The sequence below is a fragment of the Hylobates moloch genome, unplaced genomic scaffold, assembly GCF_009828535.3.
Source record: "Hylobates moloch isolate HMO894 unplaced genomic scaffold, HMol_V3 SCAFFOLD_1, whole genome shotgun sequence".
Classification (NCBI taxonomy): Eukaryota; Metazoa; Chordata; class Mammalia; order Primates; family Hylobatidae; genus Hylobates; species Hylobates moloch.
The window spans coordinates 169,813,995-169,835,707 of NW_026652276.1; the positions used below are offsets into that span (position 1 = coordinate 169,813,995).

General features: G+C 40.7%; 1 protein-coding gene across 3 annotated transcripts in view; it reads right to left on the minus strand.

Annotated features, from left to right (window-relative positions):
* CDK14 (cyclin dependent kinase 14) overlaps window positions 1-5,282 on the minus strand; it is a 600,921-nt gene extending 595,639 nt beyond the window's left edge. Inside the window, exon 1 of one of the 3 annotated variants that reach the window (XM_032761120.2) lies at window positions 4,884-5,282. In XM_032761120.2, coding sequence (XP_032617011.1) covers window positions 4,884-4,974 — 91 coding nt within the window. In that variant the 5' untranslated portion in view covers window positions 4,975-5,282. The remainder of the gene's footprint in view (window positions 1-4,883) is intronic. The other 2 variants (XM_058424902.1, XM_058424892.1) reach the window with 2 other exon arrangements.
* Between the last annotated feature and the right edge of the window lie 16,431 nt (window positions 5,283-21,713).

Sequence of the window (21,713 nt, forward strand, 5' to 3'; positions counted from 1 at the left end):
ATACATAAATACATACATAAAATTAGCCAAGCGTGGTGGTGTGTGTGATTCCAGCTATTCGGGAGGCTGAGCTGGGAGGATCACTTGAGCCTGGGAGGCAGAGTTTGCAGTGAGCAAGATTGCTCCACTGCACTCCAGCCTGGGCGACAGAGTGAGACCCTGTTCCTCTGCTGCCAAAAAAAAAAGATACTATCCCATAGGGAACTGCAAATATGGAATGAAGACCCTCAAGTTGAGAAATGAACACTGGAATGTTTTGAACAACCAGACTGGACTATTTCCTTCTTATCTCCTAAGTCCTGACAATTCTCCAACATTCTGGACAAAGAGGTGGGGTCTGGAGGTATCAAGAGGAGAAAATAGAAGAAACTGCAAGTGTATTTGCTATGACATAATGAACAGGAAGCCAGATTATCTCATCTGCAGAATACTCTCAAGCTCAAGGTACCACAGAACACCATTACTTCACTGAAGTCATTCACTGCTAGACTGACACCTTACACGGTTTCTTCTAAATATTGAGTCCTTGTCCTGAACAGCAGTTAACAGTGACAACAAAGACCAACTTAAGATGTCTTTGCCAGATATTCATCAGGTCACTGATGAGTAAATTCTGACCCAAACAAGAACACAACATCTCATTATTGATTACATTCCCTGATTGCCATTAATCATTCATGTAAATGTAAATCCACAATTATCTTTAAGGATTTCATGGAGTAACAAGCATATTACATTATTCTGGAATAGCCAAGGGGCATATATCAAAATATTTAAGATCAGCAGATATTCTTTCCAGTCCTTTGCTCAGACATTGCTTCCTCTAGAAAGCTTTTCATGACTTCACCTAGATGAAAGTGGTGCTCCTCCTGTGTTCTCCAACAGCAAATTTCGCTAATCTTCATGGTAGAGTTTGTCACTTTATATTGTAAATGCCTATTAATTGGCCTGTTTTCCCTTAAAATCCTTGAGGACAGGGACCGGACACATTAGTCAGTCAATCTGACTGTCAGAACAGTATCTACAGTGGAGAGGAGGTACTAAATAATTATTTGTTGAATTAATGAGTCCTACCTCAATGGCAAAAGGAGAGTATCTTTTGAGACACACTTAAGTTTTGGTGTATGAAAATGCTACACTGGTTCTCTCTTAAAAGATCATAGATATAAATTCCATTTTGTAGTTTTCGAATTAAAATATTTTGAAGTTGCATTGGGGAAAATGTGGTACAATACTTAAATTTTGTGTCTGAACATTTAACCTTACATTTCTCTTTTCTGACATAATGAATTCGTCAAATGACGACTGGACTCTAGAATTACACACTTAACAGCACAAGGTAACAAATCCCAAAGTTCAGTGTAATCACAGCCTCTTCTTTTTTAGTTCCCTCACAAACCATATCCTTTAAAGAAATGGTATACATGGGGATCATCTCAAATATCGCAGAGTATAAACTTCCTTTCTCTAGGAGACAGTCCAAATAAGTATGAAGAAATGCATTCAAATGAATATGAAAAAATGTCAGTTTGACCTTAATCATACACCGGATATTACATAAAGCCTTTCTCCTTCTAGGCTAACATTCAAAAATAAAAAAGAAACAAGAAAGAAAAGAGGAAAGGAACTTTAATATACTTAAACTATTCAATAAGTTCCCATTTGTCTTTGTTAGCCTAAATTTAAAAAAAAAAAAAAAAGTGTGAGACAACTGTAGTAATTCCTAAATAAGGGACCACACTGACACTATTTAGTAGAAAACCATAAATACTACCGAAATTGATGGGTGACTTTAAAATTCAATTACACCCATCTTATAAAAGAACGATAACTATATCATAGTCATTCCCTGGCAGATGTCGTTAATTAGAGCACTATGGCTTGAAAGCCAACGTGTTTTATAATATAGTAATCTCAGCTCAGCTGTATTTGGGGTGGGCAGTGACAAAGTCAGCATGATCTCTAATGTGTAAACAAATTAAACACTAGCACTGCTTTATGTATTCAGAATTATTATTATTAATGATAAACACTGACCGGATATCAGATACTTTCAAACATTTCCTCATTTTCAGTAGATGAATGATTAACAATTTCTTACAGCTAAATAATAATATTGTACATTTCACCATACAACAAGCTACACTTTTGGATCATACTAAAGCAGCAAAATAAAGTCAGCATGTCTATTTCAAAAGCTTAGATTGGTTAAAGAGAATGAATATGTTGCAGTGTGGATTATTCAACAAGAATAAACCATTCACTCTTTGATCTCCTCATGAAGTACCAATGAAGAAAGGAGGATGATGGGGTATAAACAGAAATTGGAAGGAATAATGACAGCCTACGGTATTGACCTTCACCTTGTGATAGATACTGCACTAGATTTTTCATGTAGTTTATCCGATTTAGTCTTCACAAATATTCACCTTATATGAATATTTACAGACGAGGACTCTGGGCTTTAGGGTAATTCCACCGGCTGCCAAAGGCACAGAGCAAGCAGCGAAAACCAAGTTCAAATCCAGGCCTGCCTAACTCCGTTTTAAGGCTGGCCACACTACAAAGTTAATGGCCACTTCCCTCTTCTCCTGCTTTCTATCTATAAGATCAGTTATGTCAGTATTATGGAATCCCTAACAATAACAAAAACAATGATAACGTATCTTGAACGTTTACTGAGTCTTTATTTAATGTGCCACACAGGACATGATATGCATTATTTCACTAAAAGCCAACAACGAAACTGAGTTGTACATGAAAAACTGAAGCTCAGAGAAGTTGGGAGACCTCGGCTGGGCATGGCAACACTGGAAACAGTCTTTGTGACACACAGCCCACATTCTTAACTCATGCACTATATATCCCACAGTAAGCCCTCAACAACCTCTAGCGCCTTAAAAATCCTTAATCAGAATGAGTTCACTGGTTTTAATTTTGCAAATATAATATAAAGCACCAACAAAATAAGAAGATACAGATTTTGTTTCTGTAATGCTACTTTGAATGTACTTGGCTTGGTATACAACTATAATCACTTCAATATCTCCTTTTACAATATTCCACAATGAGATCTACAATTCAGAATCATACTTTCCATCAATACAAGAAATAATCAGCTGTGCTCACTGCACTGCATTCTGTGTCCTAAAGGGAGGATATAAAATCCACCAGCTCTTAGAAGACATTTTAACAAGAGTTGGATTCAAAAGGAGTTTCACATCACTAAATCACAGTAAGCTAGAAAATCCAATTAACTATAATATCCCCATTTGCCAGCACTGTACTTAATCCAAATTTTACTGATTGTCGATCAAAACCTTGAAATTATTTAAACATAAGGAACTTTCATATTAATGTCCTTGGTTTCTTACTGAGACTCAATTGCAATGAATTATTTAACACAAAACTGGAGGGGCTCCAGCAGAATCATTAGCATTAGTAAATATATAGTTAATGTGTTTTAGAACAGGGCTTAATGGACTCCAGAACCCGCCTCTGTGAAGGTTTGGGTCAGGGCTGAAACATTCTCGTTAATAATGCACACGACTCAACATTTCCCTCTCTCACACTCTTCTTGGCTTCAAACTTCATCTGAATGCAGGGACTCTCCATATGTATCCCTAATTCTGAAGAGTGAAATTAATATCCAATATATGCAATAAATAAAACTAAAGATTGGTTTCACACCATAACTTTACAGTCATCTTGGGAAAGATTTTGCATACCAACACAAAATTTTAAGTCGAAAGACAAAAAAAAAACACTTGGCTAAATTTCGATCCATTGTACTCTCTCACTTGAAGAAAGTTTGCGTATCTTACAATGAATGGGTGGAAGGGTATCTGTAACACTCATGTGCATCCCAGGGTTTTATTTTAAGGAATTAAGTCCCTTTATACTTAATTTCCATTAACACCTTCGTTAACATGGATGACATTTAAAACAAGTGAAACAAAGACTAGGCAGCTTCCTAAGGACTCGCAGGGGTTATTTTTTGTCTATAGCATTCTCTTGTTCAGGGCAGTTACATGTATCAGTGAAAGTTGTGACAGTAGGTGAGGCAGCTAACTCTTCAGGTTAAAAGGGGTTTTCTATGCCCAATACTCAAAATCTAACAAACCCATTCCACGTGATACTGCTGTCACACTATTACAGCCTGTGACATGCATTTATTCTTCACTGTCCTAAACACTGTTGGTCAGTTGGTTGGTTGGTTGGTTTAAAGACAACAAGCCCCTCAGCTCTATTAAATGGAACAAGTTCGGGAGACATTCCTAAATGTCCAGACAACTCCACAGCGCGCATTTCTCTCCAGCAGCGGGAAGATTCAGAGACCTCGAGACTGAACATCCAAATCTCGCTTTCCAGGACCCGAAGTACCGAACAATAGGTCCCAAGGTAACTGTCCCACTTCCCTTTAGGTTGGATACGTTAAACAATACCAGGGCACAGTCTAACGTTTCACCAATTTCCAAAGCTAAATTACTGACTAAACGCCCAATATCAAAGCCTGTGCGCAAAAAATAACAAGTGGCCCAAGCAGCCGCGCAGCCCCTTGCGCGGTGGGGGCCGAGGGGTGCCCTCGCCCGTCCCCCACGCGCGCGAAAGGGCGAGCACTAGTGGTGGAGGAGGGGGGACCCCATATTGTAGGCTTGAGAGAATCTACAAATGAACCCCCAGATCCTGAGGAAGAGGGGTCTCTTTCCTTTGCGTCCTTGCCCTCCCCCGGGTCCCTAGCACTGTGCCCTCGACCCCTGCCCGCAACGCACCCCCACGCCAGCCCCGCTGGCAGCTGCATGGCTGGTGCCAGGAGCGCGGCGGGGTCGCGGGCCGAGGGGAGCGGGCGCTGGGGGGGGGGCCGGGGGCAGCGCGCTACTCACCAATGCGACTGAAACTCTCCGACAAAGTTCTCCGCAACTTCTTCATCTTGCCGATCTTCTCGGCCGGCTGCGGCTCAATGAGGTCGCACATCTGGGCGACGCGGGGCCCCGACAACTTCCCCAAACTGGTCCAGGCACAGCTCAGACAACGGCGAGGGCGCGCGCCGCGGGGAAAGCGGCGCCTCCTCCTCCTCCACCTCCTCGGCGGGCCGGGAGGCGACGCGCAGGGCTAGGGAGGCGAGCAGCAGGCAGGCGGCGGGCGGCAGGCTCCTCTCCGGCCTGGGCCGCAGCTGGGCGGGCGGGGGCCGTTTACGTGGTGCCGGGGGCGGCCGCGCTCGCCGCCGCCGTGGTGGCCCCGCGCCGCGCCGCCGCCGCCCGGCTCATTTTCCCTCCTTTGTAACGCTGAGAAGCGCGGCCGGCAGGGGGAGTGGTGCGGCCGAAGGAGGAGGCGGGGGCGGGCCGGGGACAAGGTGCGGGAGTCGCCTGGCGCCGAGTGCTCGGGGCGAGGGCGAGTGGGCCGGCGGGAGAAGTTCTCAGCCCAGAGTTGCGGGCGCTGGGCAGAAGGAGCCGCTGAGCGGAACCGCCAGCCCGACCGCTCCTGCTGCCCTCCTGCTGCCGCCGCCACGCCCCTCCCTCGACGAAGGCCCCTGGGCGCGGGATCTTAGCACGCCCTCGGCTGCCCGCTCGCCTCCCGCGTCCTCCGCGGCCTTCTGTGTCTGGCTCGCGCCCCGGCGACGCCCCCTCCCGGCCGCCCCCGCGCTCCTGCCCCGCCCCGCCCGCTCGCCGGAGGATCGCGAAGGGGCCGGGGTGGGAGCGGGCAGCGTCTGGGGACAGCGTGTTGGGCTGTGGGGAGGTTACCGAAAGGAAACGGGCCGAGTCCAGTTGTTTGAGCGGCTTGCTCCTTCCACGAACGCGTGTGGAAAAGCGCGGAGTTGGGTGGAGGGCAGCTGCTAGGACTGCCTCCTGGACTGGGTGCGGTAAGGCCTTAGGGATGCATTCAGATGTAGGGTGCCTTATTTTGGGCCGAGAAAGCTGTCAAGTAAAAGATCCAAGGGGAAAGGTGGGCCCAGATTTTTTTGTTGTTGTTTGCGGTGGGTTTTTTGTTTGTTTTGAGGTCAAGTGCAGAAGCAGCGGAAGCTTCAACTGTAACCCTCCAGAAGGCAGGGATCATGCTGTTTCCCTCATCCTTGTCTCTGATCTTGGTGACACATGTCGGTGATTTCTGATAGGAATACCCAGTTCTGCAGTAAATAGCAGACACAGCCCTTGGTCTTTTTCTGTTAAATTCTTAGAATATATTTCTGAATTGGGAGACAGAGGCTAAACAGATTCCGACCTCGTTTTCCCCCACCTCAAAAACAGAACTTTAAAAAGGAATGGGGGAGGTGTTTATAAAATCCCAGGACAAACAGTTCCAGCAGCAAACACACGTCGTCTTCATTCTGAAAAAACCTGGTGCGGCGTGAGTTCCAAATGTCAGTCTCCCAGGGGAGAGAGAAGGAAGGTGGGGGAGGGCTTGATTGTGTTGATTTGGGGCCAGCAAACCCCTTATGAATAGAAACGTTAGTAATCTTGAGTCATCTGGCTGTGTAAGTAATAAGAGCTTGTGAGGGTGTGACAATGCTGTTTGGCTTGAAGGAAATTTTGGGGAGTTTATGTTTTGTTAAAAGATTTTTATCTTAAAAACTAGCCCCCTGCCTTCCTTAAATTGTGAGGTAAACCAGTAATTTGTTCCACCCTACACTGAGCACATTGTAGTATCTTGATAGATTGCGGATGATAAAAGACAGGAAGTCAAGCTAAGTGGGGAGCAGAGGGGGGCAAGGAATTCGCCAGGAAAGACCATATGAGTTAAAACGCAAAGCTGTTGGATCCTGGCTGCCATGTCTAGATAATTACAGACAGCACCAAGGGTGGCCTCATGCCGGAAAAAAGTTTGACTTTTACCACTTCCTCAGGTTAGTTAGGGAGAAAGTTTTCAGCAGTTATGAATGAAAAGACAAATGCAACCAATCAAAACACTAATGGGTTGTACGAGTCAACAAACACGAAGAAATATTAATTTAACGAACTTTCACTATTATACACCTGTGACTGTTATCCACTGTGATAATGGCTGTTTCAAATATATAATATGTTAAATATATATTTGTTTTACCTTCCCAGTATTTTTTTTTTTTTTCTTTCCGAGACAGGGCCTGTCGCCCAGGCTGGAGTGCAGTGGCGCGATCTCGGCTCACTGCAAACTTCTCTCCTGGGCTCAAGCCATCCTCCCACCTCAGCCTCCTAAATAGCTGGGACTGCGGGTGCGCACCACCACGCCTGGCTAATTTTTGTATTTTTTGTAGAAACGGGGTTTCATCATGTTACCCAGGCTGGTCTCCAACTCTTGAGCTCAAGCAATCCACCCGCCTTGAGCTCCCAAAGTTCTGGGATTACAGGCGTGCACCACCATGCTCGTCCCCTTCCCAGTATTTCTGACTTAAAAAAAGTAGTCAGCTTCTTCTTAAATTATGGTAAAAGCATACAAAGGTATGCACCAATTTTCTTAAATGAGATCAGTGTGTACTGACGTGTGAATATGTACAGGCTAATTTGGGAGGAAAGCATGTTTAATATTTTAAACCATTTGTGGAAAAAGCGTATACACATCTATGGGTTTCTATATGCATAGAATATTTCTGGAAAAAAGAACAGAAAACTGTTGATTGTATATCCAGAATAGAGAGAACTTTTCCCTTTGCAATTTATACCTTTAAGTATAGTTTTGAATGTTTTATCCAAGAATGCTTTACTTTTATAATAATAAAAATACTAATATAAACATAATGAATATTTTCCTTTTCCCTACCCCACTTGAAAACTTCAGCTCTCCCAACTCCAGAACAACTTCCTCTAGTTACAACAGTATACCTGGCAGGAGAAACACCTTCTAAGCATGGGCTAAATAAAGCTTGGCAATTATGAGTAACCAACTTTCCATTACATGCTCATCTTGCTCACTTTCCTGATTATATTTTAAAAGGGCAAATTTTGCAAGAAACTACAATGCAAAGAAGGACATTTTTAACTTGACGCTTTTAAGATATGTATACTTAAAGATTCAACTCTTTCTACTATTATTTGTTTCACATTTGCCTTCATCTTAAACAGTGTAAGTTCAGGGACCCTAAGATATGAAACACACAGTGCCTGTTGCATAGAGAATGTAAATTAATGTTTGTCAAATAAATATAGAATGGATTGCTATCTCTGAGAAGTGATGTGTTGTCCTTGGAAACAAAGATGACTATCCAGCATCTGTGTAGCATATGTTTTTTCAGTAGGAGAATGGATCTGTGCCAGTTCTCCATCTCAACTTCTGGTTTACAAGGTTATAGTTTTGCATGGCCTGAATTAAAGGTGCAGTGTTCAAGTACAAAGAGATAAGCTTATCTAGAGGCTGAACCCAACATGGGTTGACCTTAACCAAATTCACCAATTAAAGGATACAAGTGTATTAGGAGTTCAGTAGTAACAAAAGTGGCTGGGGACCCAGGACTCATGAATTCTAGTCCCTACTGTCTATCACTAAGTGCATTGTAGCCTTAGACAAGTAAGTGATTTATCCATTTTCTTATCTATAAAATGAGGGGCTTGAACTAGATAACCTCTAGGTCCATTCATAGCTGCAAAATTCTAATTCTAAAGTTAATGGTGAGCCAGAAGCAATGACCCATACCTACAGTCTCAGCTACTCAGGTGGCTTAGGCGGGAGGATCTCTTGAGCCCAGGAGTTTAAGACCAGCCTGGGCAACACAGCAAGACCCCATCTCTAATAGATAAATAAAATGTAATGATGAAATTTTCCCTCTTTCATCTTATATACTACAGATAGATATATTAATGAAGAGTAAGTCATACACAAATAAGACAGACAAGGATTCATTGCCAAAAACTATGTGAAATTTAAGATACATCATTTCTAGTCACATTACATATACATTATGCTTTTATTATAAAATAAAATGTGGATATTTTCCATATAAGAAAAATATCCGGCTAGTATGCTGGCAGTAGATTATAAGGGAAAGAATCCTAATTTAAGTAAGATAAAATATAAAGGATTTAATTAGGATCCAAAATTCCAGCAAAAGCAGACTTATTGATCTGAAACAGTTTTTAAAATATTATCAGAGAAAAGAAATCCATGAAAAAGGATACCAAGAACATGAAGAATAGAGTTGGAAAATGCGTTTCAAAAAGATATGTTTATAATGTAAAGTTTTAGAATTTAGCCAAAGCATAGATAGTTAAAGATTAAGACATAGTGCCAGAGTATAATTATTAAAGTGGTAGACATTTACATTATTAAATATCCTCTTAGAGCTCTAAATAGTCAACCTATTTAACTAGTTTTAGGATCAAATTTATCCTTTTTGAACACATCAGGAACTGAAGTAACACAAGGTTAAGCGACTTGTACAAAGTTCTCAGTGAGTCATCAGTAAAATTGGTACATTGACTCTAAAACTCTTGACACCAACCCTTATGTTCCAACTATTGGACAGTATCCAAACTTAAAGAGTTCATTTTTTTTCTTTGACAAACAGCAAATTGAAATCAGAAAGGGGAGTAAAATGGAAGGTTCCAGAAACCAGTGTATTCACAACTCAGGTCAACGAAGGCTTCCCTCATCTCTCCTCCTTGTTCCATCACCCATCCTTTGCCTACCCCTTCCTAATTCAGATCCTTTTCATGTTTACAGAAATCACTGTCTGCTGACACAAAACCTCCAGGCTTGTTTGAAAATGAGACCTACATTTGCTTATTTTATAGGTAATTGTACATTTTTTCATCCTACATCTCAAGAGACCAAGGGACCTAAGTAAATTGATCTATTTGCCAATGACTGTAAGAAAGACAAAGTTGTAAAAACATCCAAATGATGTTAAACATAAATTAGCTCAGAATAGTTTGAAGAAGATAAACTACCAGGGTCAAAGCATGCATCAAAAACTGGTAAGTTCCCCTCTCCCATTAAACCATGCTTAAATATGATAATGCATATCATTCATGTTTTTCATTGTTACATAACTTTGTACTATAGGCATTTATACGAGAAAACATCTACCACTATTTCTAAGATACAGTTCACTTAATAATGCTTTTTGGTATTACTTGTATTTGTGGTACAGATGTGCCATTAACTATGGGTCCTCAGTCATGAATGGCATCAATTTCAATGCATCATGTTGCATTCATCAAAACTAAACTTCAGACACCAGCCCTGTAATTGAACCCTGGACATGGATGCGAAAGTGGACAGAAACTAATACCTTAGTGAACTAAAACCTTATGGCTTTTGTGCAGTCCAGACAAGTCCTGTTAAGGGCAATTAAGTTCAGAAATGCACCTTTTCTATCAAAAACATCCTAGTCTTTCCTCCCAGGCCCTTTGACAGTTCATCTGCATTCACATGTCTATTCTAATCAAGCACTTACAAGCCAAAAAAAAAAGTATCTATAGAAGTCATATTGATAGTATCATTGCACATATGACATTCTCTAGCTAAAATAACTCAATACTTGTAATTGTAAAATGTTACTATTATAACTTATGGTTTTATAATAGGCTATGAATTAATGATCTCATTTTATCTTAACTCATACTACCCCAAGAGGCATTATCATTATTACTAGGTTACACAAGAAAATGGGCCTAGAAATGCCAAAAGTATGTGCCCAAGATCATTACACAGGTTCCAGTTCTAAATTGACACACACTTGTTTACCAAAAAGTTTCCTTTTATAAAGCATTTTGATTGCATGATGGTAGTCACTTCTTTTTCTTTTGATATACTTTAGGTATAATCATGATTGTCCTTATTGTATAGAAAGGAACTATTCTGAAGCAAAGAGAGTTCAAGAAAGTGGCCATACTCAGACAGGTTAATAAATGCATCCAAACTTTTAACTTACAACACTGTATTTTGCTTTTTCCTACCTTATAGGAAAGAAATTTAAAGTGTGGTATTGAAAGATGTACAACTGACTTTGGAAAAAGGGTTCCTCTCTAATTGGTGTTTGTAAGTCATCGAAATAAACATTTTTAAACTATCATTTGTGGAATCATTGCTACATACTAGGCAATTGAAGACACTGCCTCCACTTTCACCATCACCCTATGAGTTGCCTTTTATTATCCTATTTTGCAGGTGAAAAAACTAAGGTCCATTGAAATCAAATTTTTATTTTATTTTTTATTTTTTTGAGACAGAGTCTCACTTTGTCACCCAGGCTGGAGTGCAGTGGTGTGATCTCGGCTCACTGCAACCTCCGCCCCCAGATTCAAGCGATTCCTCTGCCTCGGCCTCCTCAGTAGCTGGGATTACAGGCGCCCACCACCACACCCGGCTGATTTTTTGTATTTTTTAGTGGAAACGGATTTCACCATGTTGGTCAGGCTGGTCTAAAACTCCTGACCTCAAGCAATCCACCCTCTTCAGCCTCCCAAAGTGCTGGGATTACAAGCATGAGCCACCATGCCTGGCCTGAAATCAAATTAATTTCCTAAAACTACACAGCTGATCAGGCACGGTGGCTCACACCTGTAATCCCAGCACTTTGGGAGGCCTAGGCAGAAGGATTGCTTGAGCCCAGGAATTTGAGACCAGCCCTGGGCAACATAGGGAGACCCCATCTTTACAAAAAGAATTAAAAATTAGCCAGGTGTGGTGGCATGCACCTGCAGTCCCAGCTACTCATGAGCCTGAGGTGGGAGGATGGCTTTAGCCCAGCAGGTTGAGGCTACAATGAGCTGTGATCACACCACTGCACTCCAGTCTGGGCAACAGAGTGAGATCCTCTCTCTAAAAAATAAAAAATGAGAAACACTACTCAGCAGAGTAAGTGTGAAAGTTACAGCAGAATTAGAAAGTCACAATTTTGCAACCCCAATGTAATAATTGATTGAGGCAAATAAATCACTGGATATATTTTTGTTGAGTAAAGAATATCAGCCAGGCACAGTGGCTCACGCCTGTAATCCCAGCACTTTGGGAGGCTGAGGCGGGTGGGATCACTTGAGGTCAGGAGTCTGAGACCAGCCTGGTCAACGTGGTGAAACCCTGTCTCTACTAAAAATACAAAAATTAGCTGGATGTGGTGGTGTACGCTTGTATTCTCAGCTACTTGGAAGGCTGAGGCAGGAGAATTGCTTGAACCCCAGAGACAAAGGTTGCAGTGAGCCAAGATTGTGCCACTGTACTCTAGCCTGGGCAACAGAGCAAGACTCTATCTCAAAAGAAAAAAAAAAAAAAAGAATACCCACATGGTAATTTTCTTAGTCTACCTGAGCTGCTTTAGCAAAAATACCATAAACTTTGTGGTTTATAGACAACAAATGTTTATTTCTCACAGTTCTGAAGGCTGGGAAGTCCAAATCAAGGTGCAGGCAGATCCAGTGTCTGGTGAGGACCCATTTCTCACAGATGGTGCCTTCTTGCTTTGTTCTCACATAGTAGAAGGGGCCAAACAAGCTTCCTGGGGCCTCTTTCATAAAGGCACTAATCCCATTCATGACGGCCCCACTCTCATGATCTAATCACCTGCAAAAACCTCCACCTCTTAATACTATCACATTGGAGGTTCGATTTCAAGGTATGAATTTAGGGGGAACACAAACATCTAAACCGTAGCAGTAATAATCCTCTACAATGTAACCCATACAGATTACAGTCACAATGGATTGGTTGGCTGTTATGCCCTTGCCCAAGTGATCAAACATAGACTCAACCAATAGCGGACATCCTGAATACCATGTGCTTCCTAATGTAAGGCAACAAGAGGTACCCACACCACCTATGTTGTATTCTTGCCAAAAATGTTTAGCAGTCACACAGTCCCACAATGTGGGACCTTATAGAAGACTACTGATTGGGGCTTTTTAAAGGGTATCAATATTCATGTTTGTTCATGAAAAACAAAGCAAAACAAGGCAAGGGTATTGTTCTATATTAAAGAGACATAGCAACCACAAGTAATGCACAAACTTTGTCTGACTCCTGGATTAAAAAATAATATGAAACCGCACAGCATTTTATAACACACAGTTGTAAAACATATTTGAGAAGATTAGAAATTAAAATATTGACAGTGTATTAGATGTTGGATTCAAGTTAATTTTCTTAGGTGTGACAAGTATTAATGGATAAAATGTCATGATATATACAAATTATTTTTAAATGGCTCAACAACAAAAATTATGTTCATATGATTTAATAGCAACATACACACACATATAGATCTATCTCCATATGTATATATGCATATATACATGCACACGGGAGAGGGTAGTGACAAAAATGATAAAAATTGGTGAACGTAGGTGAGGAATATACAGTTTCCATTGCATTGTCTTTTTAACTTTCTGTAAGTTTTTTAATTTTCAAAATAAAAAGGTAAAATGGAACAAACCAACCCAGCTGGTGAGTGGCAAGTCAGCAGGTCAATCAAGTTCTAAAGCTGTCTATAAGTAAGCAGCCACATTGTGAGTAAAAACTAAAAATTAAAAAATAAATTTAAGAAGTTCTAAAGCTGGTATTTGACTCACATTATACCACCACCTCCACATCTGAGAAAAGTAAGAAAAGTACTAATGTCAGTAGCAGATTAATAAAATATAGCTTAGTCATAATTAATATTTAAACCAACATTCCTTACCTATGAAGACAGTCATACCAAAGTTATTAGGGTGCACATTTAAAGGACTGCTCTAGGACATTCTAGGCAGGGACTGGAAGGGCAGAAGGAGGAAGAGCCATGTGTGATTGAAAAAGACTCCAAGATGATTATTGCACTGCCCCCATCAAGTGAGAGCCAATGATTCACTTCCTGGAATAGCAACACGATGGTAGTTATTTGATGAAAGTCAGACAGAGAAGATAACATGGAGGCACCCACAGAGCATGAAGGATGAGTTGGAGAGATAAACATCCTAGGTGTGTTTCAAACAGTGAAAAAGCAGGGCTAGAAGCAGAAGATATTAATTCTTAGTTCTAGAATCTTCTCTCATAATCTGCATAGTATTACCAATCCTCTGCTTCCTTGACTGTAAATTTGAGATGGACAATTATCCTGGCCCTACCACCTACAAATTTAAGTGGTCATTATCTCCTTTCCCCAATTTTGGGGCACCTAATCAAGTATATTTGATTTCTTTTCTTTTTTTTTTTTTTTTTTTTTGAGACGGAGTCTTGCTCTGACGCCCAGGCTGGAGTGCAGTGGCCCAATCTCAGCTCACTGCAAGCTCAGCCTCCTGAGTTCACACCATTCTCCTGCCTCAGCCTTCCAAGTAGCTGGGACTACAGGCACCCGCCACCATGCCCGGCTAATTTTTGTATTTTTAGTAGAGACGGGGTTTCACCATGTTAGCCAGGGTGGTCTCGATCTCCTGACCTTCTGATCTGCCCACCTCAGCCTCCCAAGGTGCTGGGATTACAGGCGTGAGCCATCTTTTAATTACGAACCAAGAAAAGAGGGACAGTTGATGTAGTTAACCAGAAAGAAGTGGGAGGATCCTTTTTCAGTACTCTATTTCCTTATTGTAAGAAAGTAATTTCACTTGTCTTCATTTGTTTATTCATCAAACACATATTGAGCACCTACTATGTCCCAGATACTGTGCTAAGATCTGGTTATACTGCAGTGGATGAGATGGAGCATGGTCATAATCCCTGCCTGCACAAAGCTTACAGACTAGTAAGGGAAAATGATGTTAAAACCACCATTTACAATAAAACATGACCCATTTTAAAATAGAGAAAAGACTGAATGCCACAGCAGGGACATTGCACCATAATCTGAGGGTGAGACACATCCTCTCTGAGCAATCACACCTAAACTGAGATCTGAAGGATCCATAGAGGTAGTCACGCAGAAAGCAGAAGTTCATTACAGAGGGATCAGCATTTGTGGGGGCCAGATGGCAAAGGCAGAACATGGCGGGTTCAAGAATCTGAAAGGCAGTTGGAGTATACAACAGACATAAGATGAGGTTGGCAAGTTTGGCAAGGGCCAAAAGGGAGACACTTTAATACTTACACAGTAAAAGGTATGTATGCTTTAATTCCTACTAGAAATCACAGACAACATTCATGGTAGTTTCTGCTCCTCCTGAAAACGCACCAAAACTATGATGAATGAAGTTTTTAAAAGCATAAGTCCATAAGCACACAGGTAATGGAAGAGGAAAAAGCAGCAACACAATTTTGGAAACTGGAAAAATTATAGTTGTCAGTCCCAAGAAAGCTGATTCCTAAGCCAGCCATTGGCAAGACTGAGAAGCAACCTACTGAAAATTTATAACTGAATGTCAAGGACCCTAGCCATCTTTCCTCACTTCCTTCACATAGTTCTGGCCAACAGATTATCCTACAGTGAAAACCATAGTTGACAGGCTGAACCATATACATCAAGCTTTCCAAAAACTTTTCAGTGTCTTTCTCCCAGATATGGGCAGGCAGCCAAGGATCTCTGTATAGTTGGTGGAATATAATAAGAAAAGTAGAGGCCAAAACAAACTAATAGAAAAACAGCTAGGAAGAAATAAAGACTATGAAGAAGAAAAAAATTAATATCTTCAAGAAAAGATAGCGAAATATTATAACATATTACAGCCATTAAACAAGAACTGGGTACTACAAATTTTTTAAAAAGTAGCAAAGGCCAAAAATAAATTGGACATTAAAAATATCATAGTTTAAAAGGAAACTTTAGGCTGGGCACAGTGGCCTTAAGTGGAATCCCAGCACTTTGGGAGGCCAAAGCAGGAGAATCACTGAGCCCAGGAGTTCGAGACCAGCTTGGGCAACATAGCAAGACCTTGTCTCCACAAATAACAATTGTTTAAAAATTAGCCAAGCATGGTGGTGTGCGCCAGTAGTCCCAGCTACTCAGGAGACTGAGGCAGTAGAATAGCTTGAGCCCTGGAGGTTGAGGTTTCAGTGAGCTGTGATCATACCACTGCACTCCAGCCTCAGTGACATAGTGAGACTCCGTCTCTCAAAAAAAAAAAAAAAAAAAAGATAAAAGATAAAAGAAAACTTCAGTTAAAGGTTTAAAATTTAAAGGAAATGAAATTCCCCAGCAAGAGAAAATTTTTGCAACCTACTCATCTGACAAAGGGCTAATATCCAGAATCTACAATGAACTCAAACAAATTTACAAGAAAAAAACAAACAACCCCATCAAAAAGTGGGCGAAGGACATGAACAGACACTTCTCAAAAGAAGACATTTATGCAGCCAGAAAACACATGAAGAAATGCTCATCATCACTGGCCATCAGAGAAATGCAAATCAAAACCACAGTGAGATACCATCTCACACCAGTTAGAATGGCCATCATTAAAAAATCAGGAAACAACAGGTGCTGGAGAGGATGTGGAGAAATAGGAACACTTTTACACTGTTGGTGGGACTGTAAACTAGTTCAACCATTGCGGAAGTCAGTGTGGCGATTCCTCAGGGATCTAGAACTAGAAATACCATTTGACCCAGCCATCCCATTACTGGGTATATACCCAAAGGACTATAAATCATGCTGCTATAAAGACACATGCACACGTATGTTTATTGCGGCACTATTCACAATAGCAAAGACTTGGAACCAACCCAAATGTCCAACAACGATAGACTGGATTAAGAAAATGTGGCACATATACACCATAGAATACTATGCAGCCATAAAAAATGATACAAAAACATGTTCTCACCATAGGTGGGAATGAAAAAGAGAACATGGACACAGGAAGGAACATCACATTCGGCTACTGTTGTGGGGTTAGGAGATATACCTAATGCTAAATGACGAGCTAATGGGTGCAGGAAATCAACATGGCACATGGATACATATGTAACAAACCTGCACATTGTGCACATGTACCCTAAAACCTAAAGTATAATAAAAAAAAAAGAAAAAAAAAAAAAAAAGAAAGTTAAAAAAAAAAAAAAAAAAGAAATTCCCCAGCAAGTAAAACAAAAAGATAAAGAGAGGGAAAGTGGAGAAAAAAAGATGAGAAAGGTACAGACTAGTTCAGGAAGTTCAATATCTGAATAATAGGAGTTTACAGAAAGAAAGAACAAAGAAAATAGAAGAGAGGAAATTATCAAAGAAATAATTCAAGAAAATTTCCTTTAATAAAGGAAAATGGGCCAGGCACGGTGGCTCACGCTTGTAATCCCAGCACTTTGGGAGGCTGGGGCGGGCAGATCACGAGGTCAGGAGATCGAGACCACAGTGAAACCCCGTCTCTACTAAAAATACAAAAAAATTAGCCAGGCGTGGTGGCGGGCGCCTGTAGTCCCAGCTGCTTGGAGAGGCTGAGGCAGGAGAATGGCATGAACCTGGGAGGCGGAGCTTGCAGTGAGCCGAGATCGCGCCACTGCACTCCAGCCTGGGTGACAGAGCGAGACTCCATCTCAAAAAAAAAAGGAAAATGACTTTCCAAATTGAAAGGGTCTATTGAGTTCCCAAGACAACAAATGAAAATAAATCTACACTGAGACACTTCATTGTGAAATTGCATAACCCTGTGAACCAAGAGAATATTCGAAAAGCTTTCAGAAAACAAAATTAGGATTCTAAAAAGAATCCAGTATCAGAATGGTTTTAGACTACTCAAAAGAAACACTGGATACTAGAAAATAGTAGAAGAGAGTGATTTCTAATCTAGAATTCTATTTCCAGCCAAATTACTAATTAGGTGGGAGAGCAGAGAATAAATGCTTTCAAATACGAAAGGTCAAAAATGCCACCTCCCAGGTTCACCTCTCAGTAAGCCATCAGAAGATTTGTTCAACCAGAACAAGAAAAGGGTAATGTAACCCATGTAACAGGGTTCCAATACGTGAGAAGGGCAGGATGATATTGGAGGGAGAACCTAAGACCACAGTGCAGATGGATGCCAGTCAACCAATCTGGTGGACTGGAGCAGGGCAGAAGACTCTAGGAGAAAGTTCATCAAGAAAATTACATTGATAGAACAACTGGTTTTTAAACCACATTGATCAATGTGAAGATGGTTTGATAAAAAAAAAAAAGAGGAAAACTTTCAGACTGAATTTTATTTAAAAAATTTTAAAAAGCATGTTGAGGGAAGATTTACAAAACTAGAGGTGGGGACAGTTTGGAGACATATTAATAAGAACATAGAAAGCTGTTTTGATCAGTCTGCACAGAGATGGGCATGATTGCCTACCCAGAAATTTATTTAGGTATCCAGACAAATGACACAATGCACTCCAGTGAATATGAATAAACTAGATTTAGTACGGTAATTAGGGGGTTCCCAAAAGGGAAAGAAGATGAGCAAAGGGCTGGGAGTGGTTTGGGGATTTTATTGTGGTTAAAGGATAGACTTAGCATGGAAGAAAATTCTCCTAAAATGGGCCAGAGTATCATTTTAAATTCTCATTGGCTTTCAGAGGCAAGGGCCTACACAGGTTTTTTTTTATCTTGGTTCCCAGATGTACAGGAGACAGGAAAAAGTGGTAGTAATTGAAAACTGTCAACAGGCCAGGCATGGTGGCTCATGCTTATAACCCCAATATTTTGGAAAGCCAAGGCAGGAGGATCACTTGAGCCTAAGAGTTCAAGACCAGCCTGGGCAACATGGCCAAGACCTCTTCTCTACAAAAAAATAAATAAATAAAATGAAATAAAAATAGCCTGGTGTCATGGCAGGCACTGTGGTCAAGGAGAATTACTTGAGCCCAGGAGGTTAAGGTTGCAGTGAGCTGTCTTCACACCACTGCACTCCAGCCTAGGCAACATAGTGAGACCTTGTCTCAAAAAAAAATAAAAAATTAAAAATTAAAAATTAAAAAAAAGTAAAGAAAAGATAAGAAGAAAGCTATCAACAATCAAACAACAAAAATGGAGTCAGCATCTTCATCACAAAAATAAAGTTACAGGGAAGGAAAAAGAGAGTTATTAACTCCAGAAAAAAAAAAAAACAAAAGCAGTACAAGAAAGGAAGAGTACTCATAGCATAGTACACTATACTACACATAGTACACTAGATATAAATAAATATCTAGAAATATGTAGAAAGTCCTATCAGTGCAAATACTGAATGCAATATTATTAAATCATGATCATGTTGGGAAGAAGAAGAATGGAAGGTGTACATGTGTATGAGTACCTAGAGGATTTGGTGAAATTAAATCTTCTTTTCTAAAGTTAGAAGTTACTGAGAAAAACTTTAATAGCACTATAAATACGTTATTTAGAGATACGGAGATAATTTCAAAGGAATCGGGTAGAATAGCTGAAAGTGGTTGCCCCTAGGGAACTGAACCATAAGAAATGGTGGACAGTGATATGGGAGAGGGTATGTTGTAGGGCTGCTGTTTTGTTTGTTTGTAACAGGTGTGTGTATAAAACTTAAAATAGGTATAACTAAATATTAAATGACTAAAAACATTGACTTTGTCCTAAAGGCAAGGAGAAGCTACCCATCACATTGGAGCTCTAAGCAATGAGGCTCTGAGCATCTGATAATGAGATCAGATTTGCATTTTATTAAAATTATTCTAGTTACTTTATGGAAAAGAATTTGAGGGAGGAAAGAATGGATACAGAAGTGTCTCTAGGAAGCTATTCGTTACCAGTACCCTGGAAGGTAGACAGGAAGTGATATTGACCTGAATTCAGGTATGACTATAGGAGTATGTAGAAGTAGATGTGTGAGTACTTTGAGGTTGATTGGATTGTGGGATTGGAGAGGGAGGACGCCAGATTGATACTACATTTTCTGGTTTGGACAATGAGTACATGGAGATGCCATTCATTTAGACAGGAAATACCGAAGGGGAGCAGGTTTGGAGGAAATAGAATAATTTCAATATTGGATATCCAAGCAGAATGGCTGTAAGGGCATCACAGGTACAGACCTGGAGCACAGGAGAGAAAGCTGGACTAGAGATGTAGATTTGGAATTATCAGCATAGAAGTGGCAATTGAAGGCCAGGCACAGTGGCTCATGCCTGTAATCCCAGCACTCAGGTAGACTAAGGCAGAGATCACCTGAGGTCAGGAGTTCGAGACCAGCCTGGCCAACATGGTAAAATCCCATCTCTACTAAAAATACAAAAATTAGGCAGGCGTGGTGGCACACAGCTGTAATCCTAGCTACTCAGGAGGCTGAGGCAGGAGAATCACTTGAACCTGGGAGGCAGAGGTTGCAGTGAGCTGAGATCGTGCCACTGCATTCCAGCCTGGGCGACAGGGCGAGATCCATCTCAAAAAAAAAAAAGAAAAAAAAAGCAGAAAGAAAAGAAATGGCAATTGAAGTCCTGGGGGTGGATGAGATTGCTCAGGTAGAAGGTATACAGAGTAATCAGTGGCTAGGTATATGCCCAAAAGAATTGAAAATAGGGTCTCAAAGACATATGTGCACACCCACGTATATAACAGCATTATTCACAATAGCTAAAATGTGGAAGCAGTTCAAGTGTCTATTGACAGATAAATGGTTAAGCAAAGTGTGATGTAGACACACAGTGGGATATTACTCAACCTTAGAAGGAAGGAAATTCTGACACATGTTACAACATGGATGAACCTTGACATTATATTAAGTGAAAAATAAGACAATTACAAAAAGACAAATATGGTGTGATTCCACTTACATGAGGTACTTAAGAGTAGTCAAAATCACAGAAACAGAGAGTAGGATGGTACTTGCCAGGGGCTGAAGAAAGGAGGAAATGCGGAGTTATTGTTTAATGGGAATAGAGTTTCCGTTTTATAAAATAAGAAAAGTTATTAAGATGGATGGTGGTGATGATTGCCCAACATTATGAATATTTAATACCGCTGAATTGTATATACTTAAACATAGTAAATTTTGTGTTATATGTATATTAACAGAATTGAAAAATTGAAGAAAAAGAAAAGAATAATCAGTGTCAAAGGCAAAGCCTGAACAAATATAAAAAGGGGAGAGGATGAGGAGCCTGCAAAGGGGGATGAGCAGAGGCAAGCAGAAAAGTAGTAGGAAAGTCTGTGTCCCGCGGGAATCAGGGAGGAGACCTTTCAACCTATCGAGTGGTGCCAAAAGGGTAACTGAGATAAGGATGGATCACATAGAGGAACGTCTGTTAGGAACCTTGACCAGAGCCAAGGCTATGGAGCACTGGAGTAGGTGAAGTATGTCTAAGCAGAAGCACTCATTTTCATCTCTGTTTAATAGATAATAGCAATTTTTCTCAAGTTTATTATGAGCTAGATACTGTATTATTTGACCTAGTTTGTCTCATTTAATCCTCAAAATAACATCATCTCTATGAAGTAGATATTATTAACATCCCAATTTTTCAGATGAAGAACCTGAGGTTGCAAGAGGTTAAGCAGTTACTCAAAGGAACAGAGCTTGTCAGCAGACAGGCTACAGTACAAACTCAGGGAGTCTCACTTCAGAGTGCAAGCTCCTAAATGTTGCACTGTACCCTCCAAATGACCTGCCCAAAATGACTCATGCATTCAACAAGCCTACTGTGTGCCAGGTGCTGTAATCTAACAGTATACAAACCAAACCAAAGCCCCTGACCTCATAAAACTTACTTTCCAGTGGAGGAGATGATCGTAAACAACAACAACAAAAAATTCAGGCTGGGTGCCATGGCTTATGCCTGTAATCACAGCACTTTGGGCGGCCAACGCAGGAAGATGACTGAAGCCCAAGAGTTCAAGACCCACCTGGTCAATATAGCAAGACTTTGTCTCTACAAAAAATTAAAAATTAGCCAGTCATGGTGGCACATGCCTGTAGTCCCATTTACTGGGG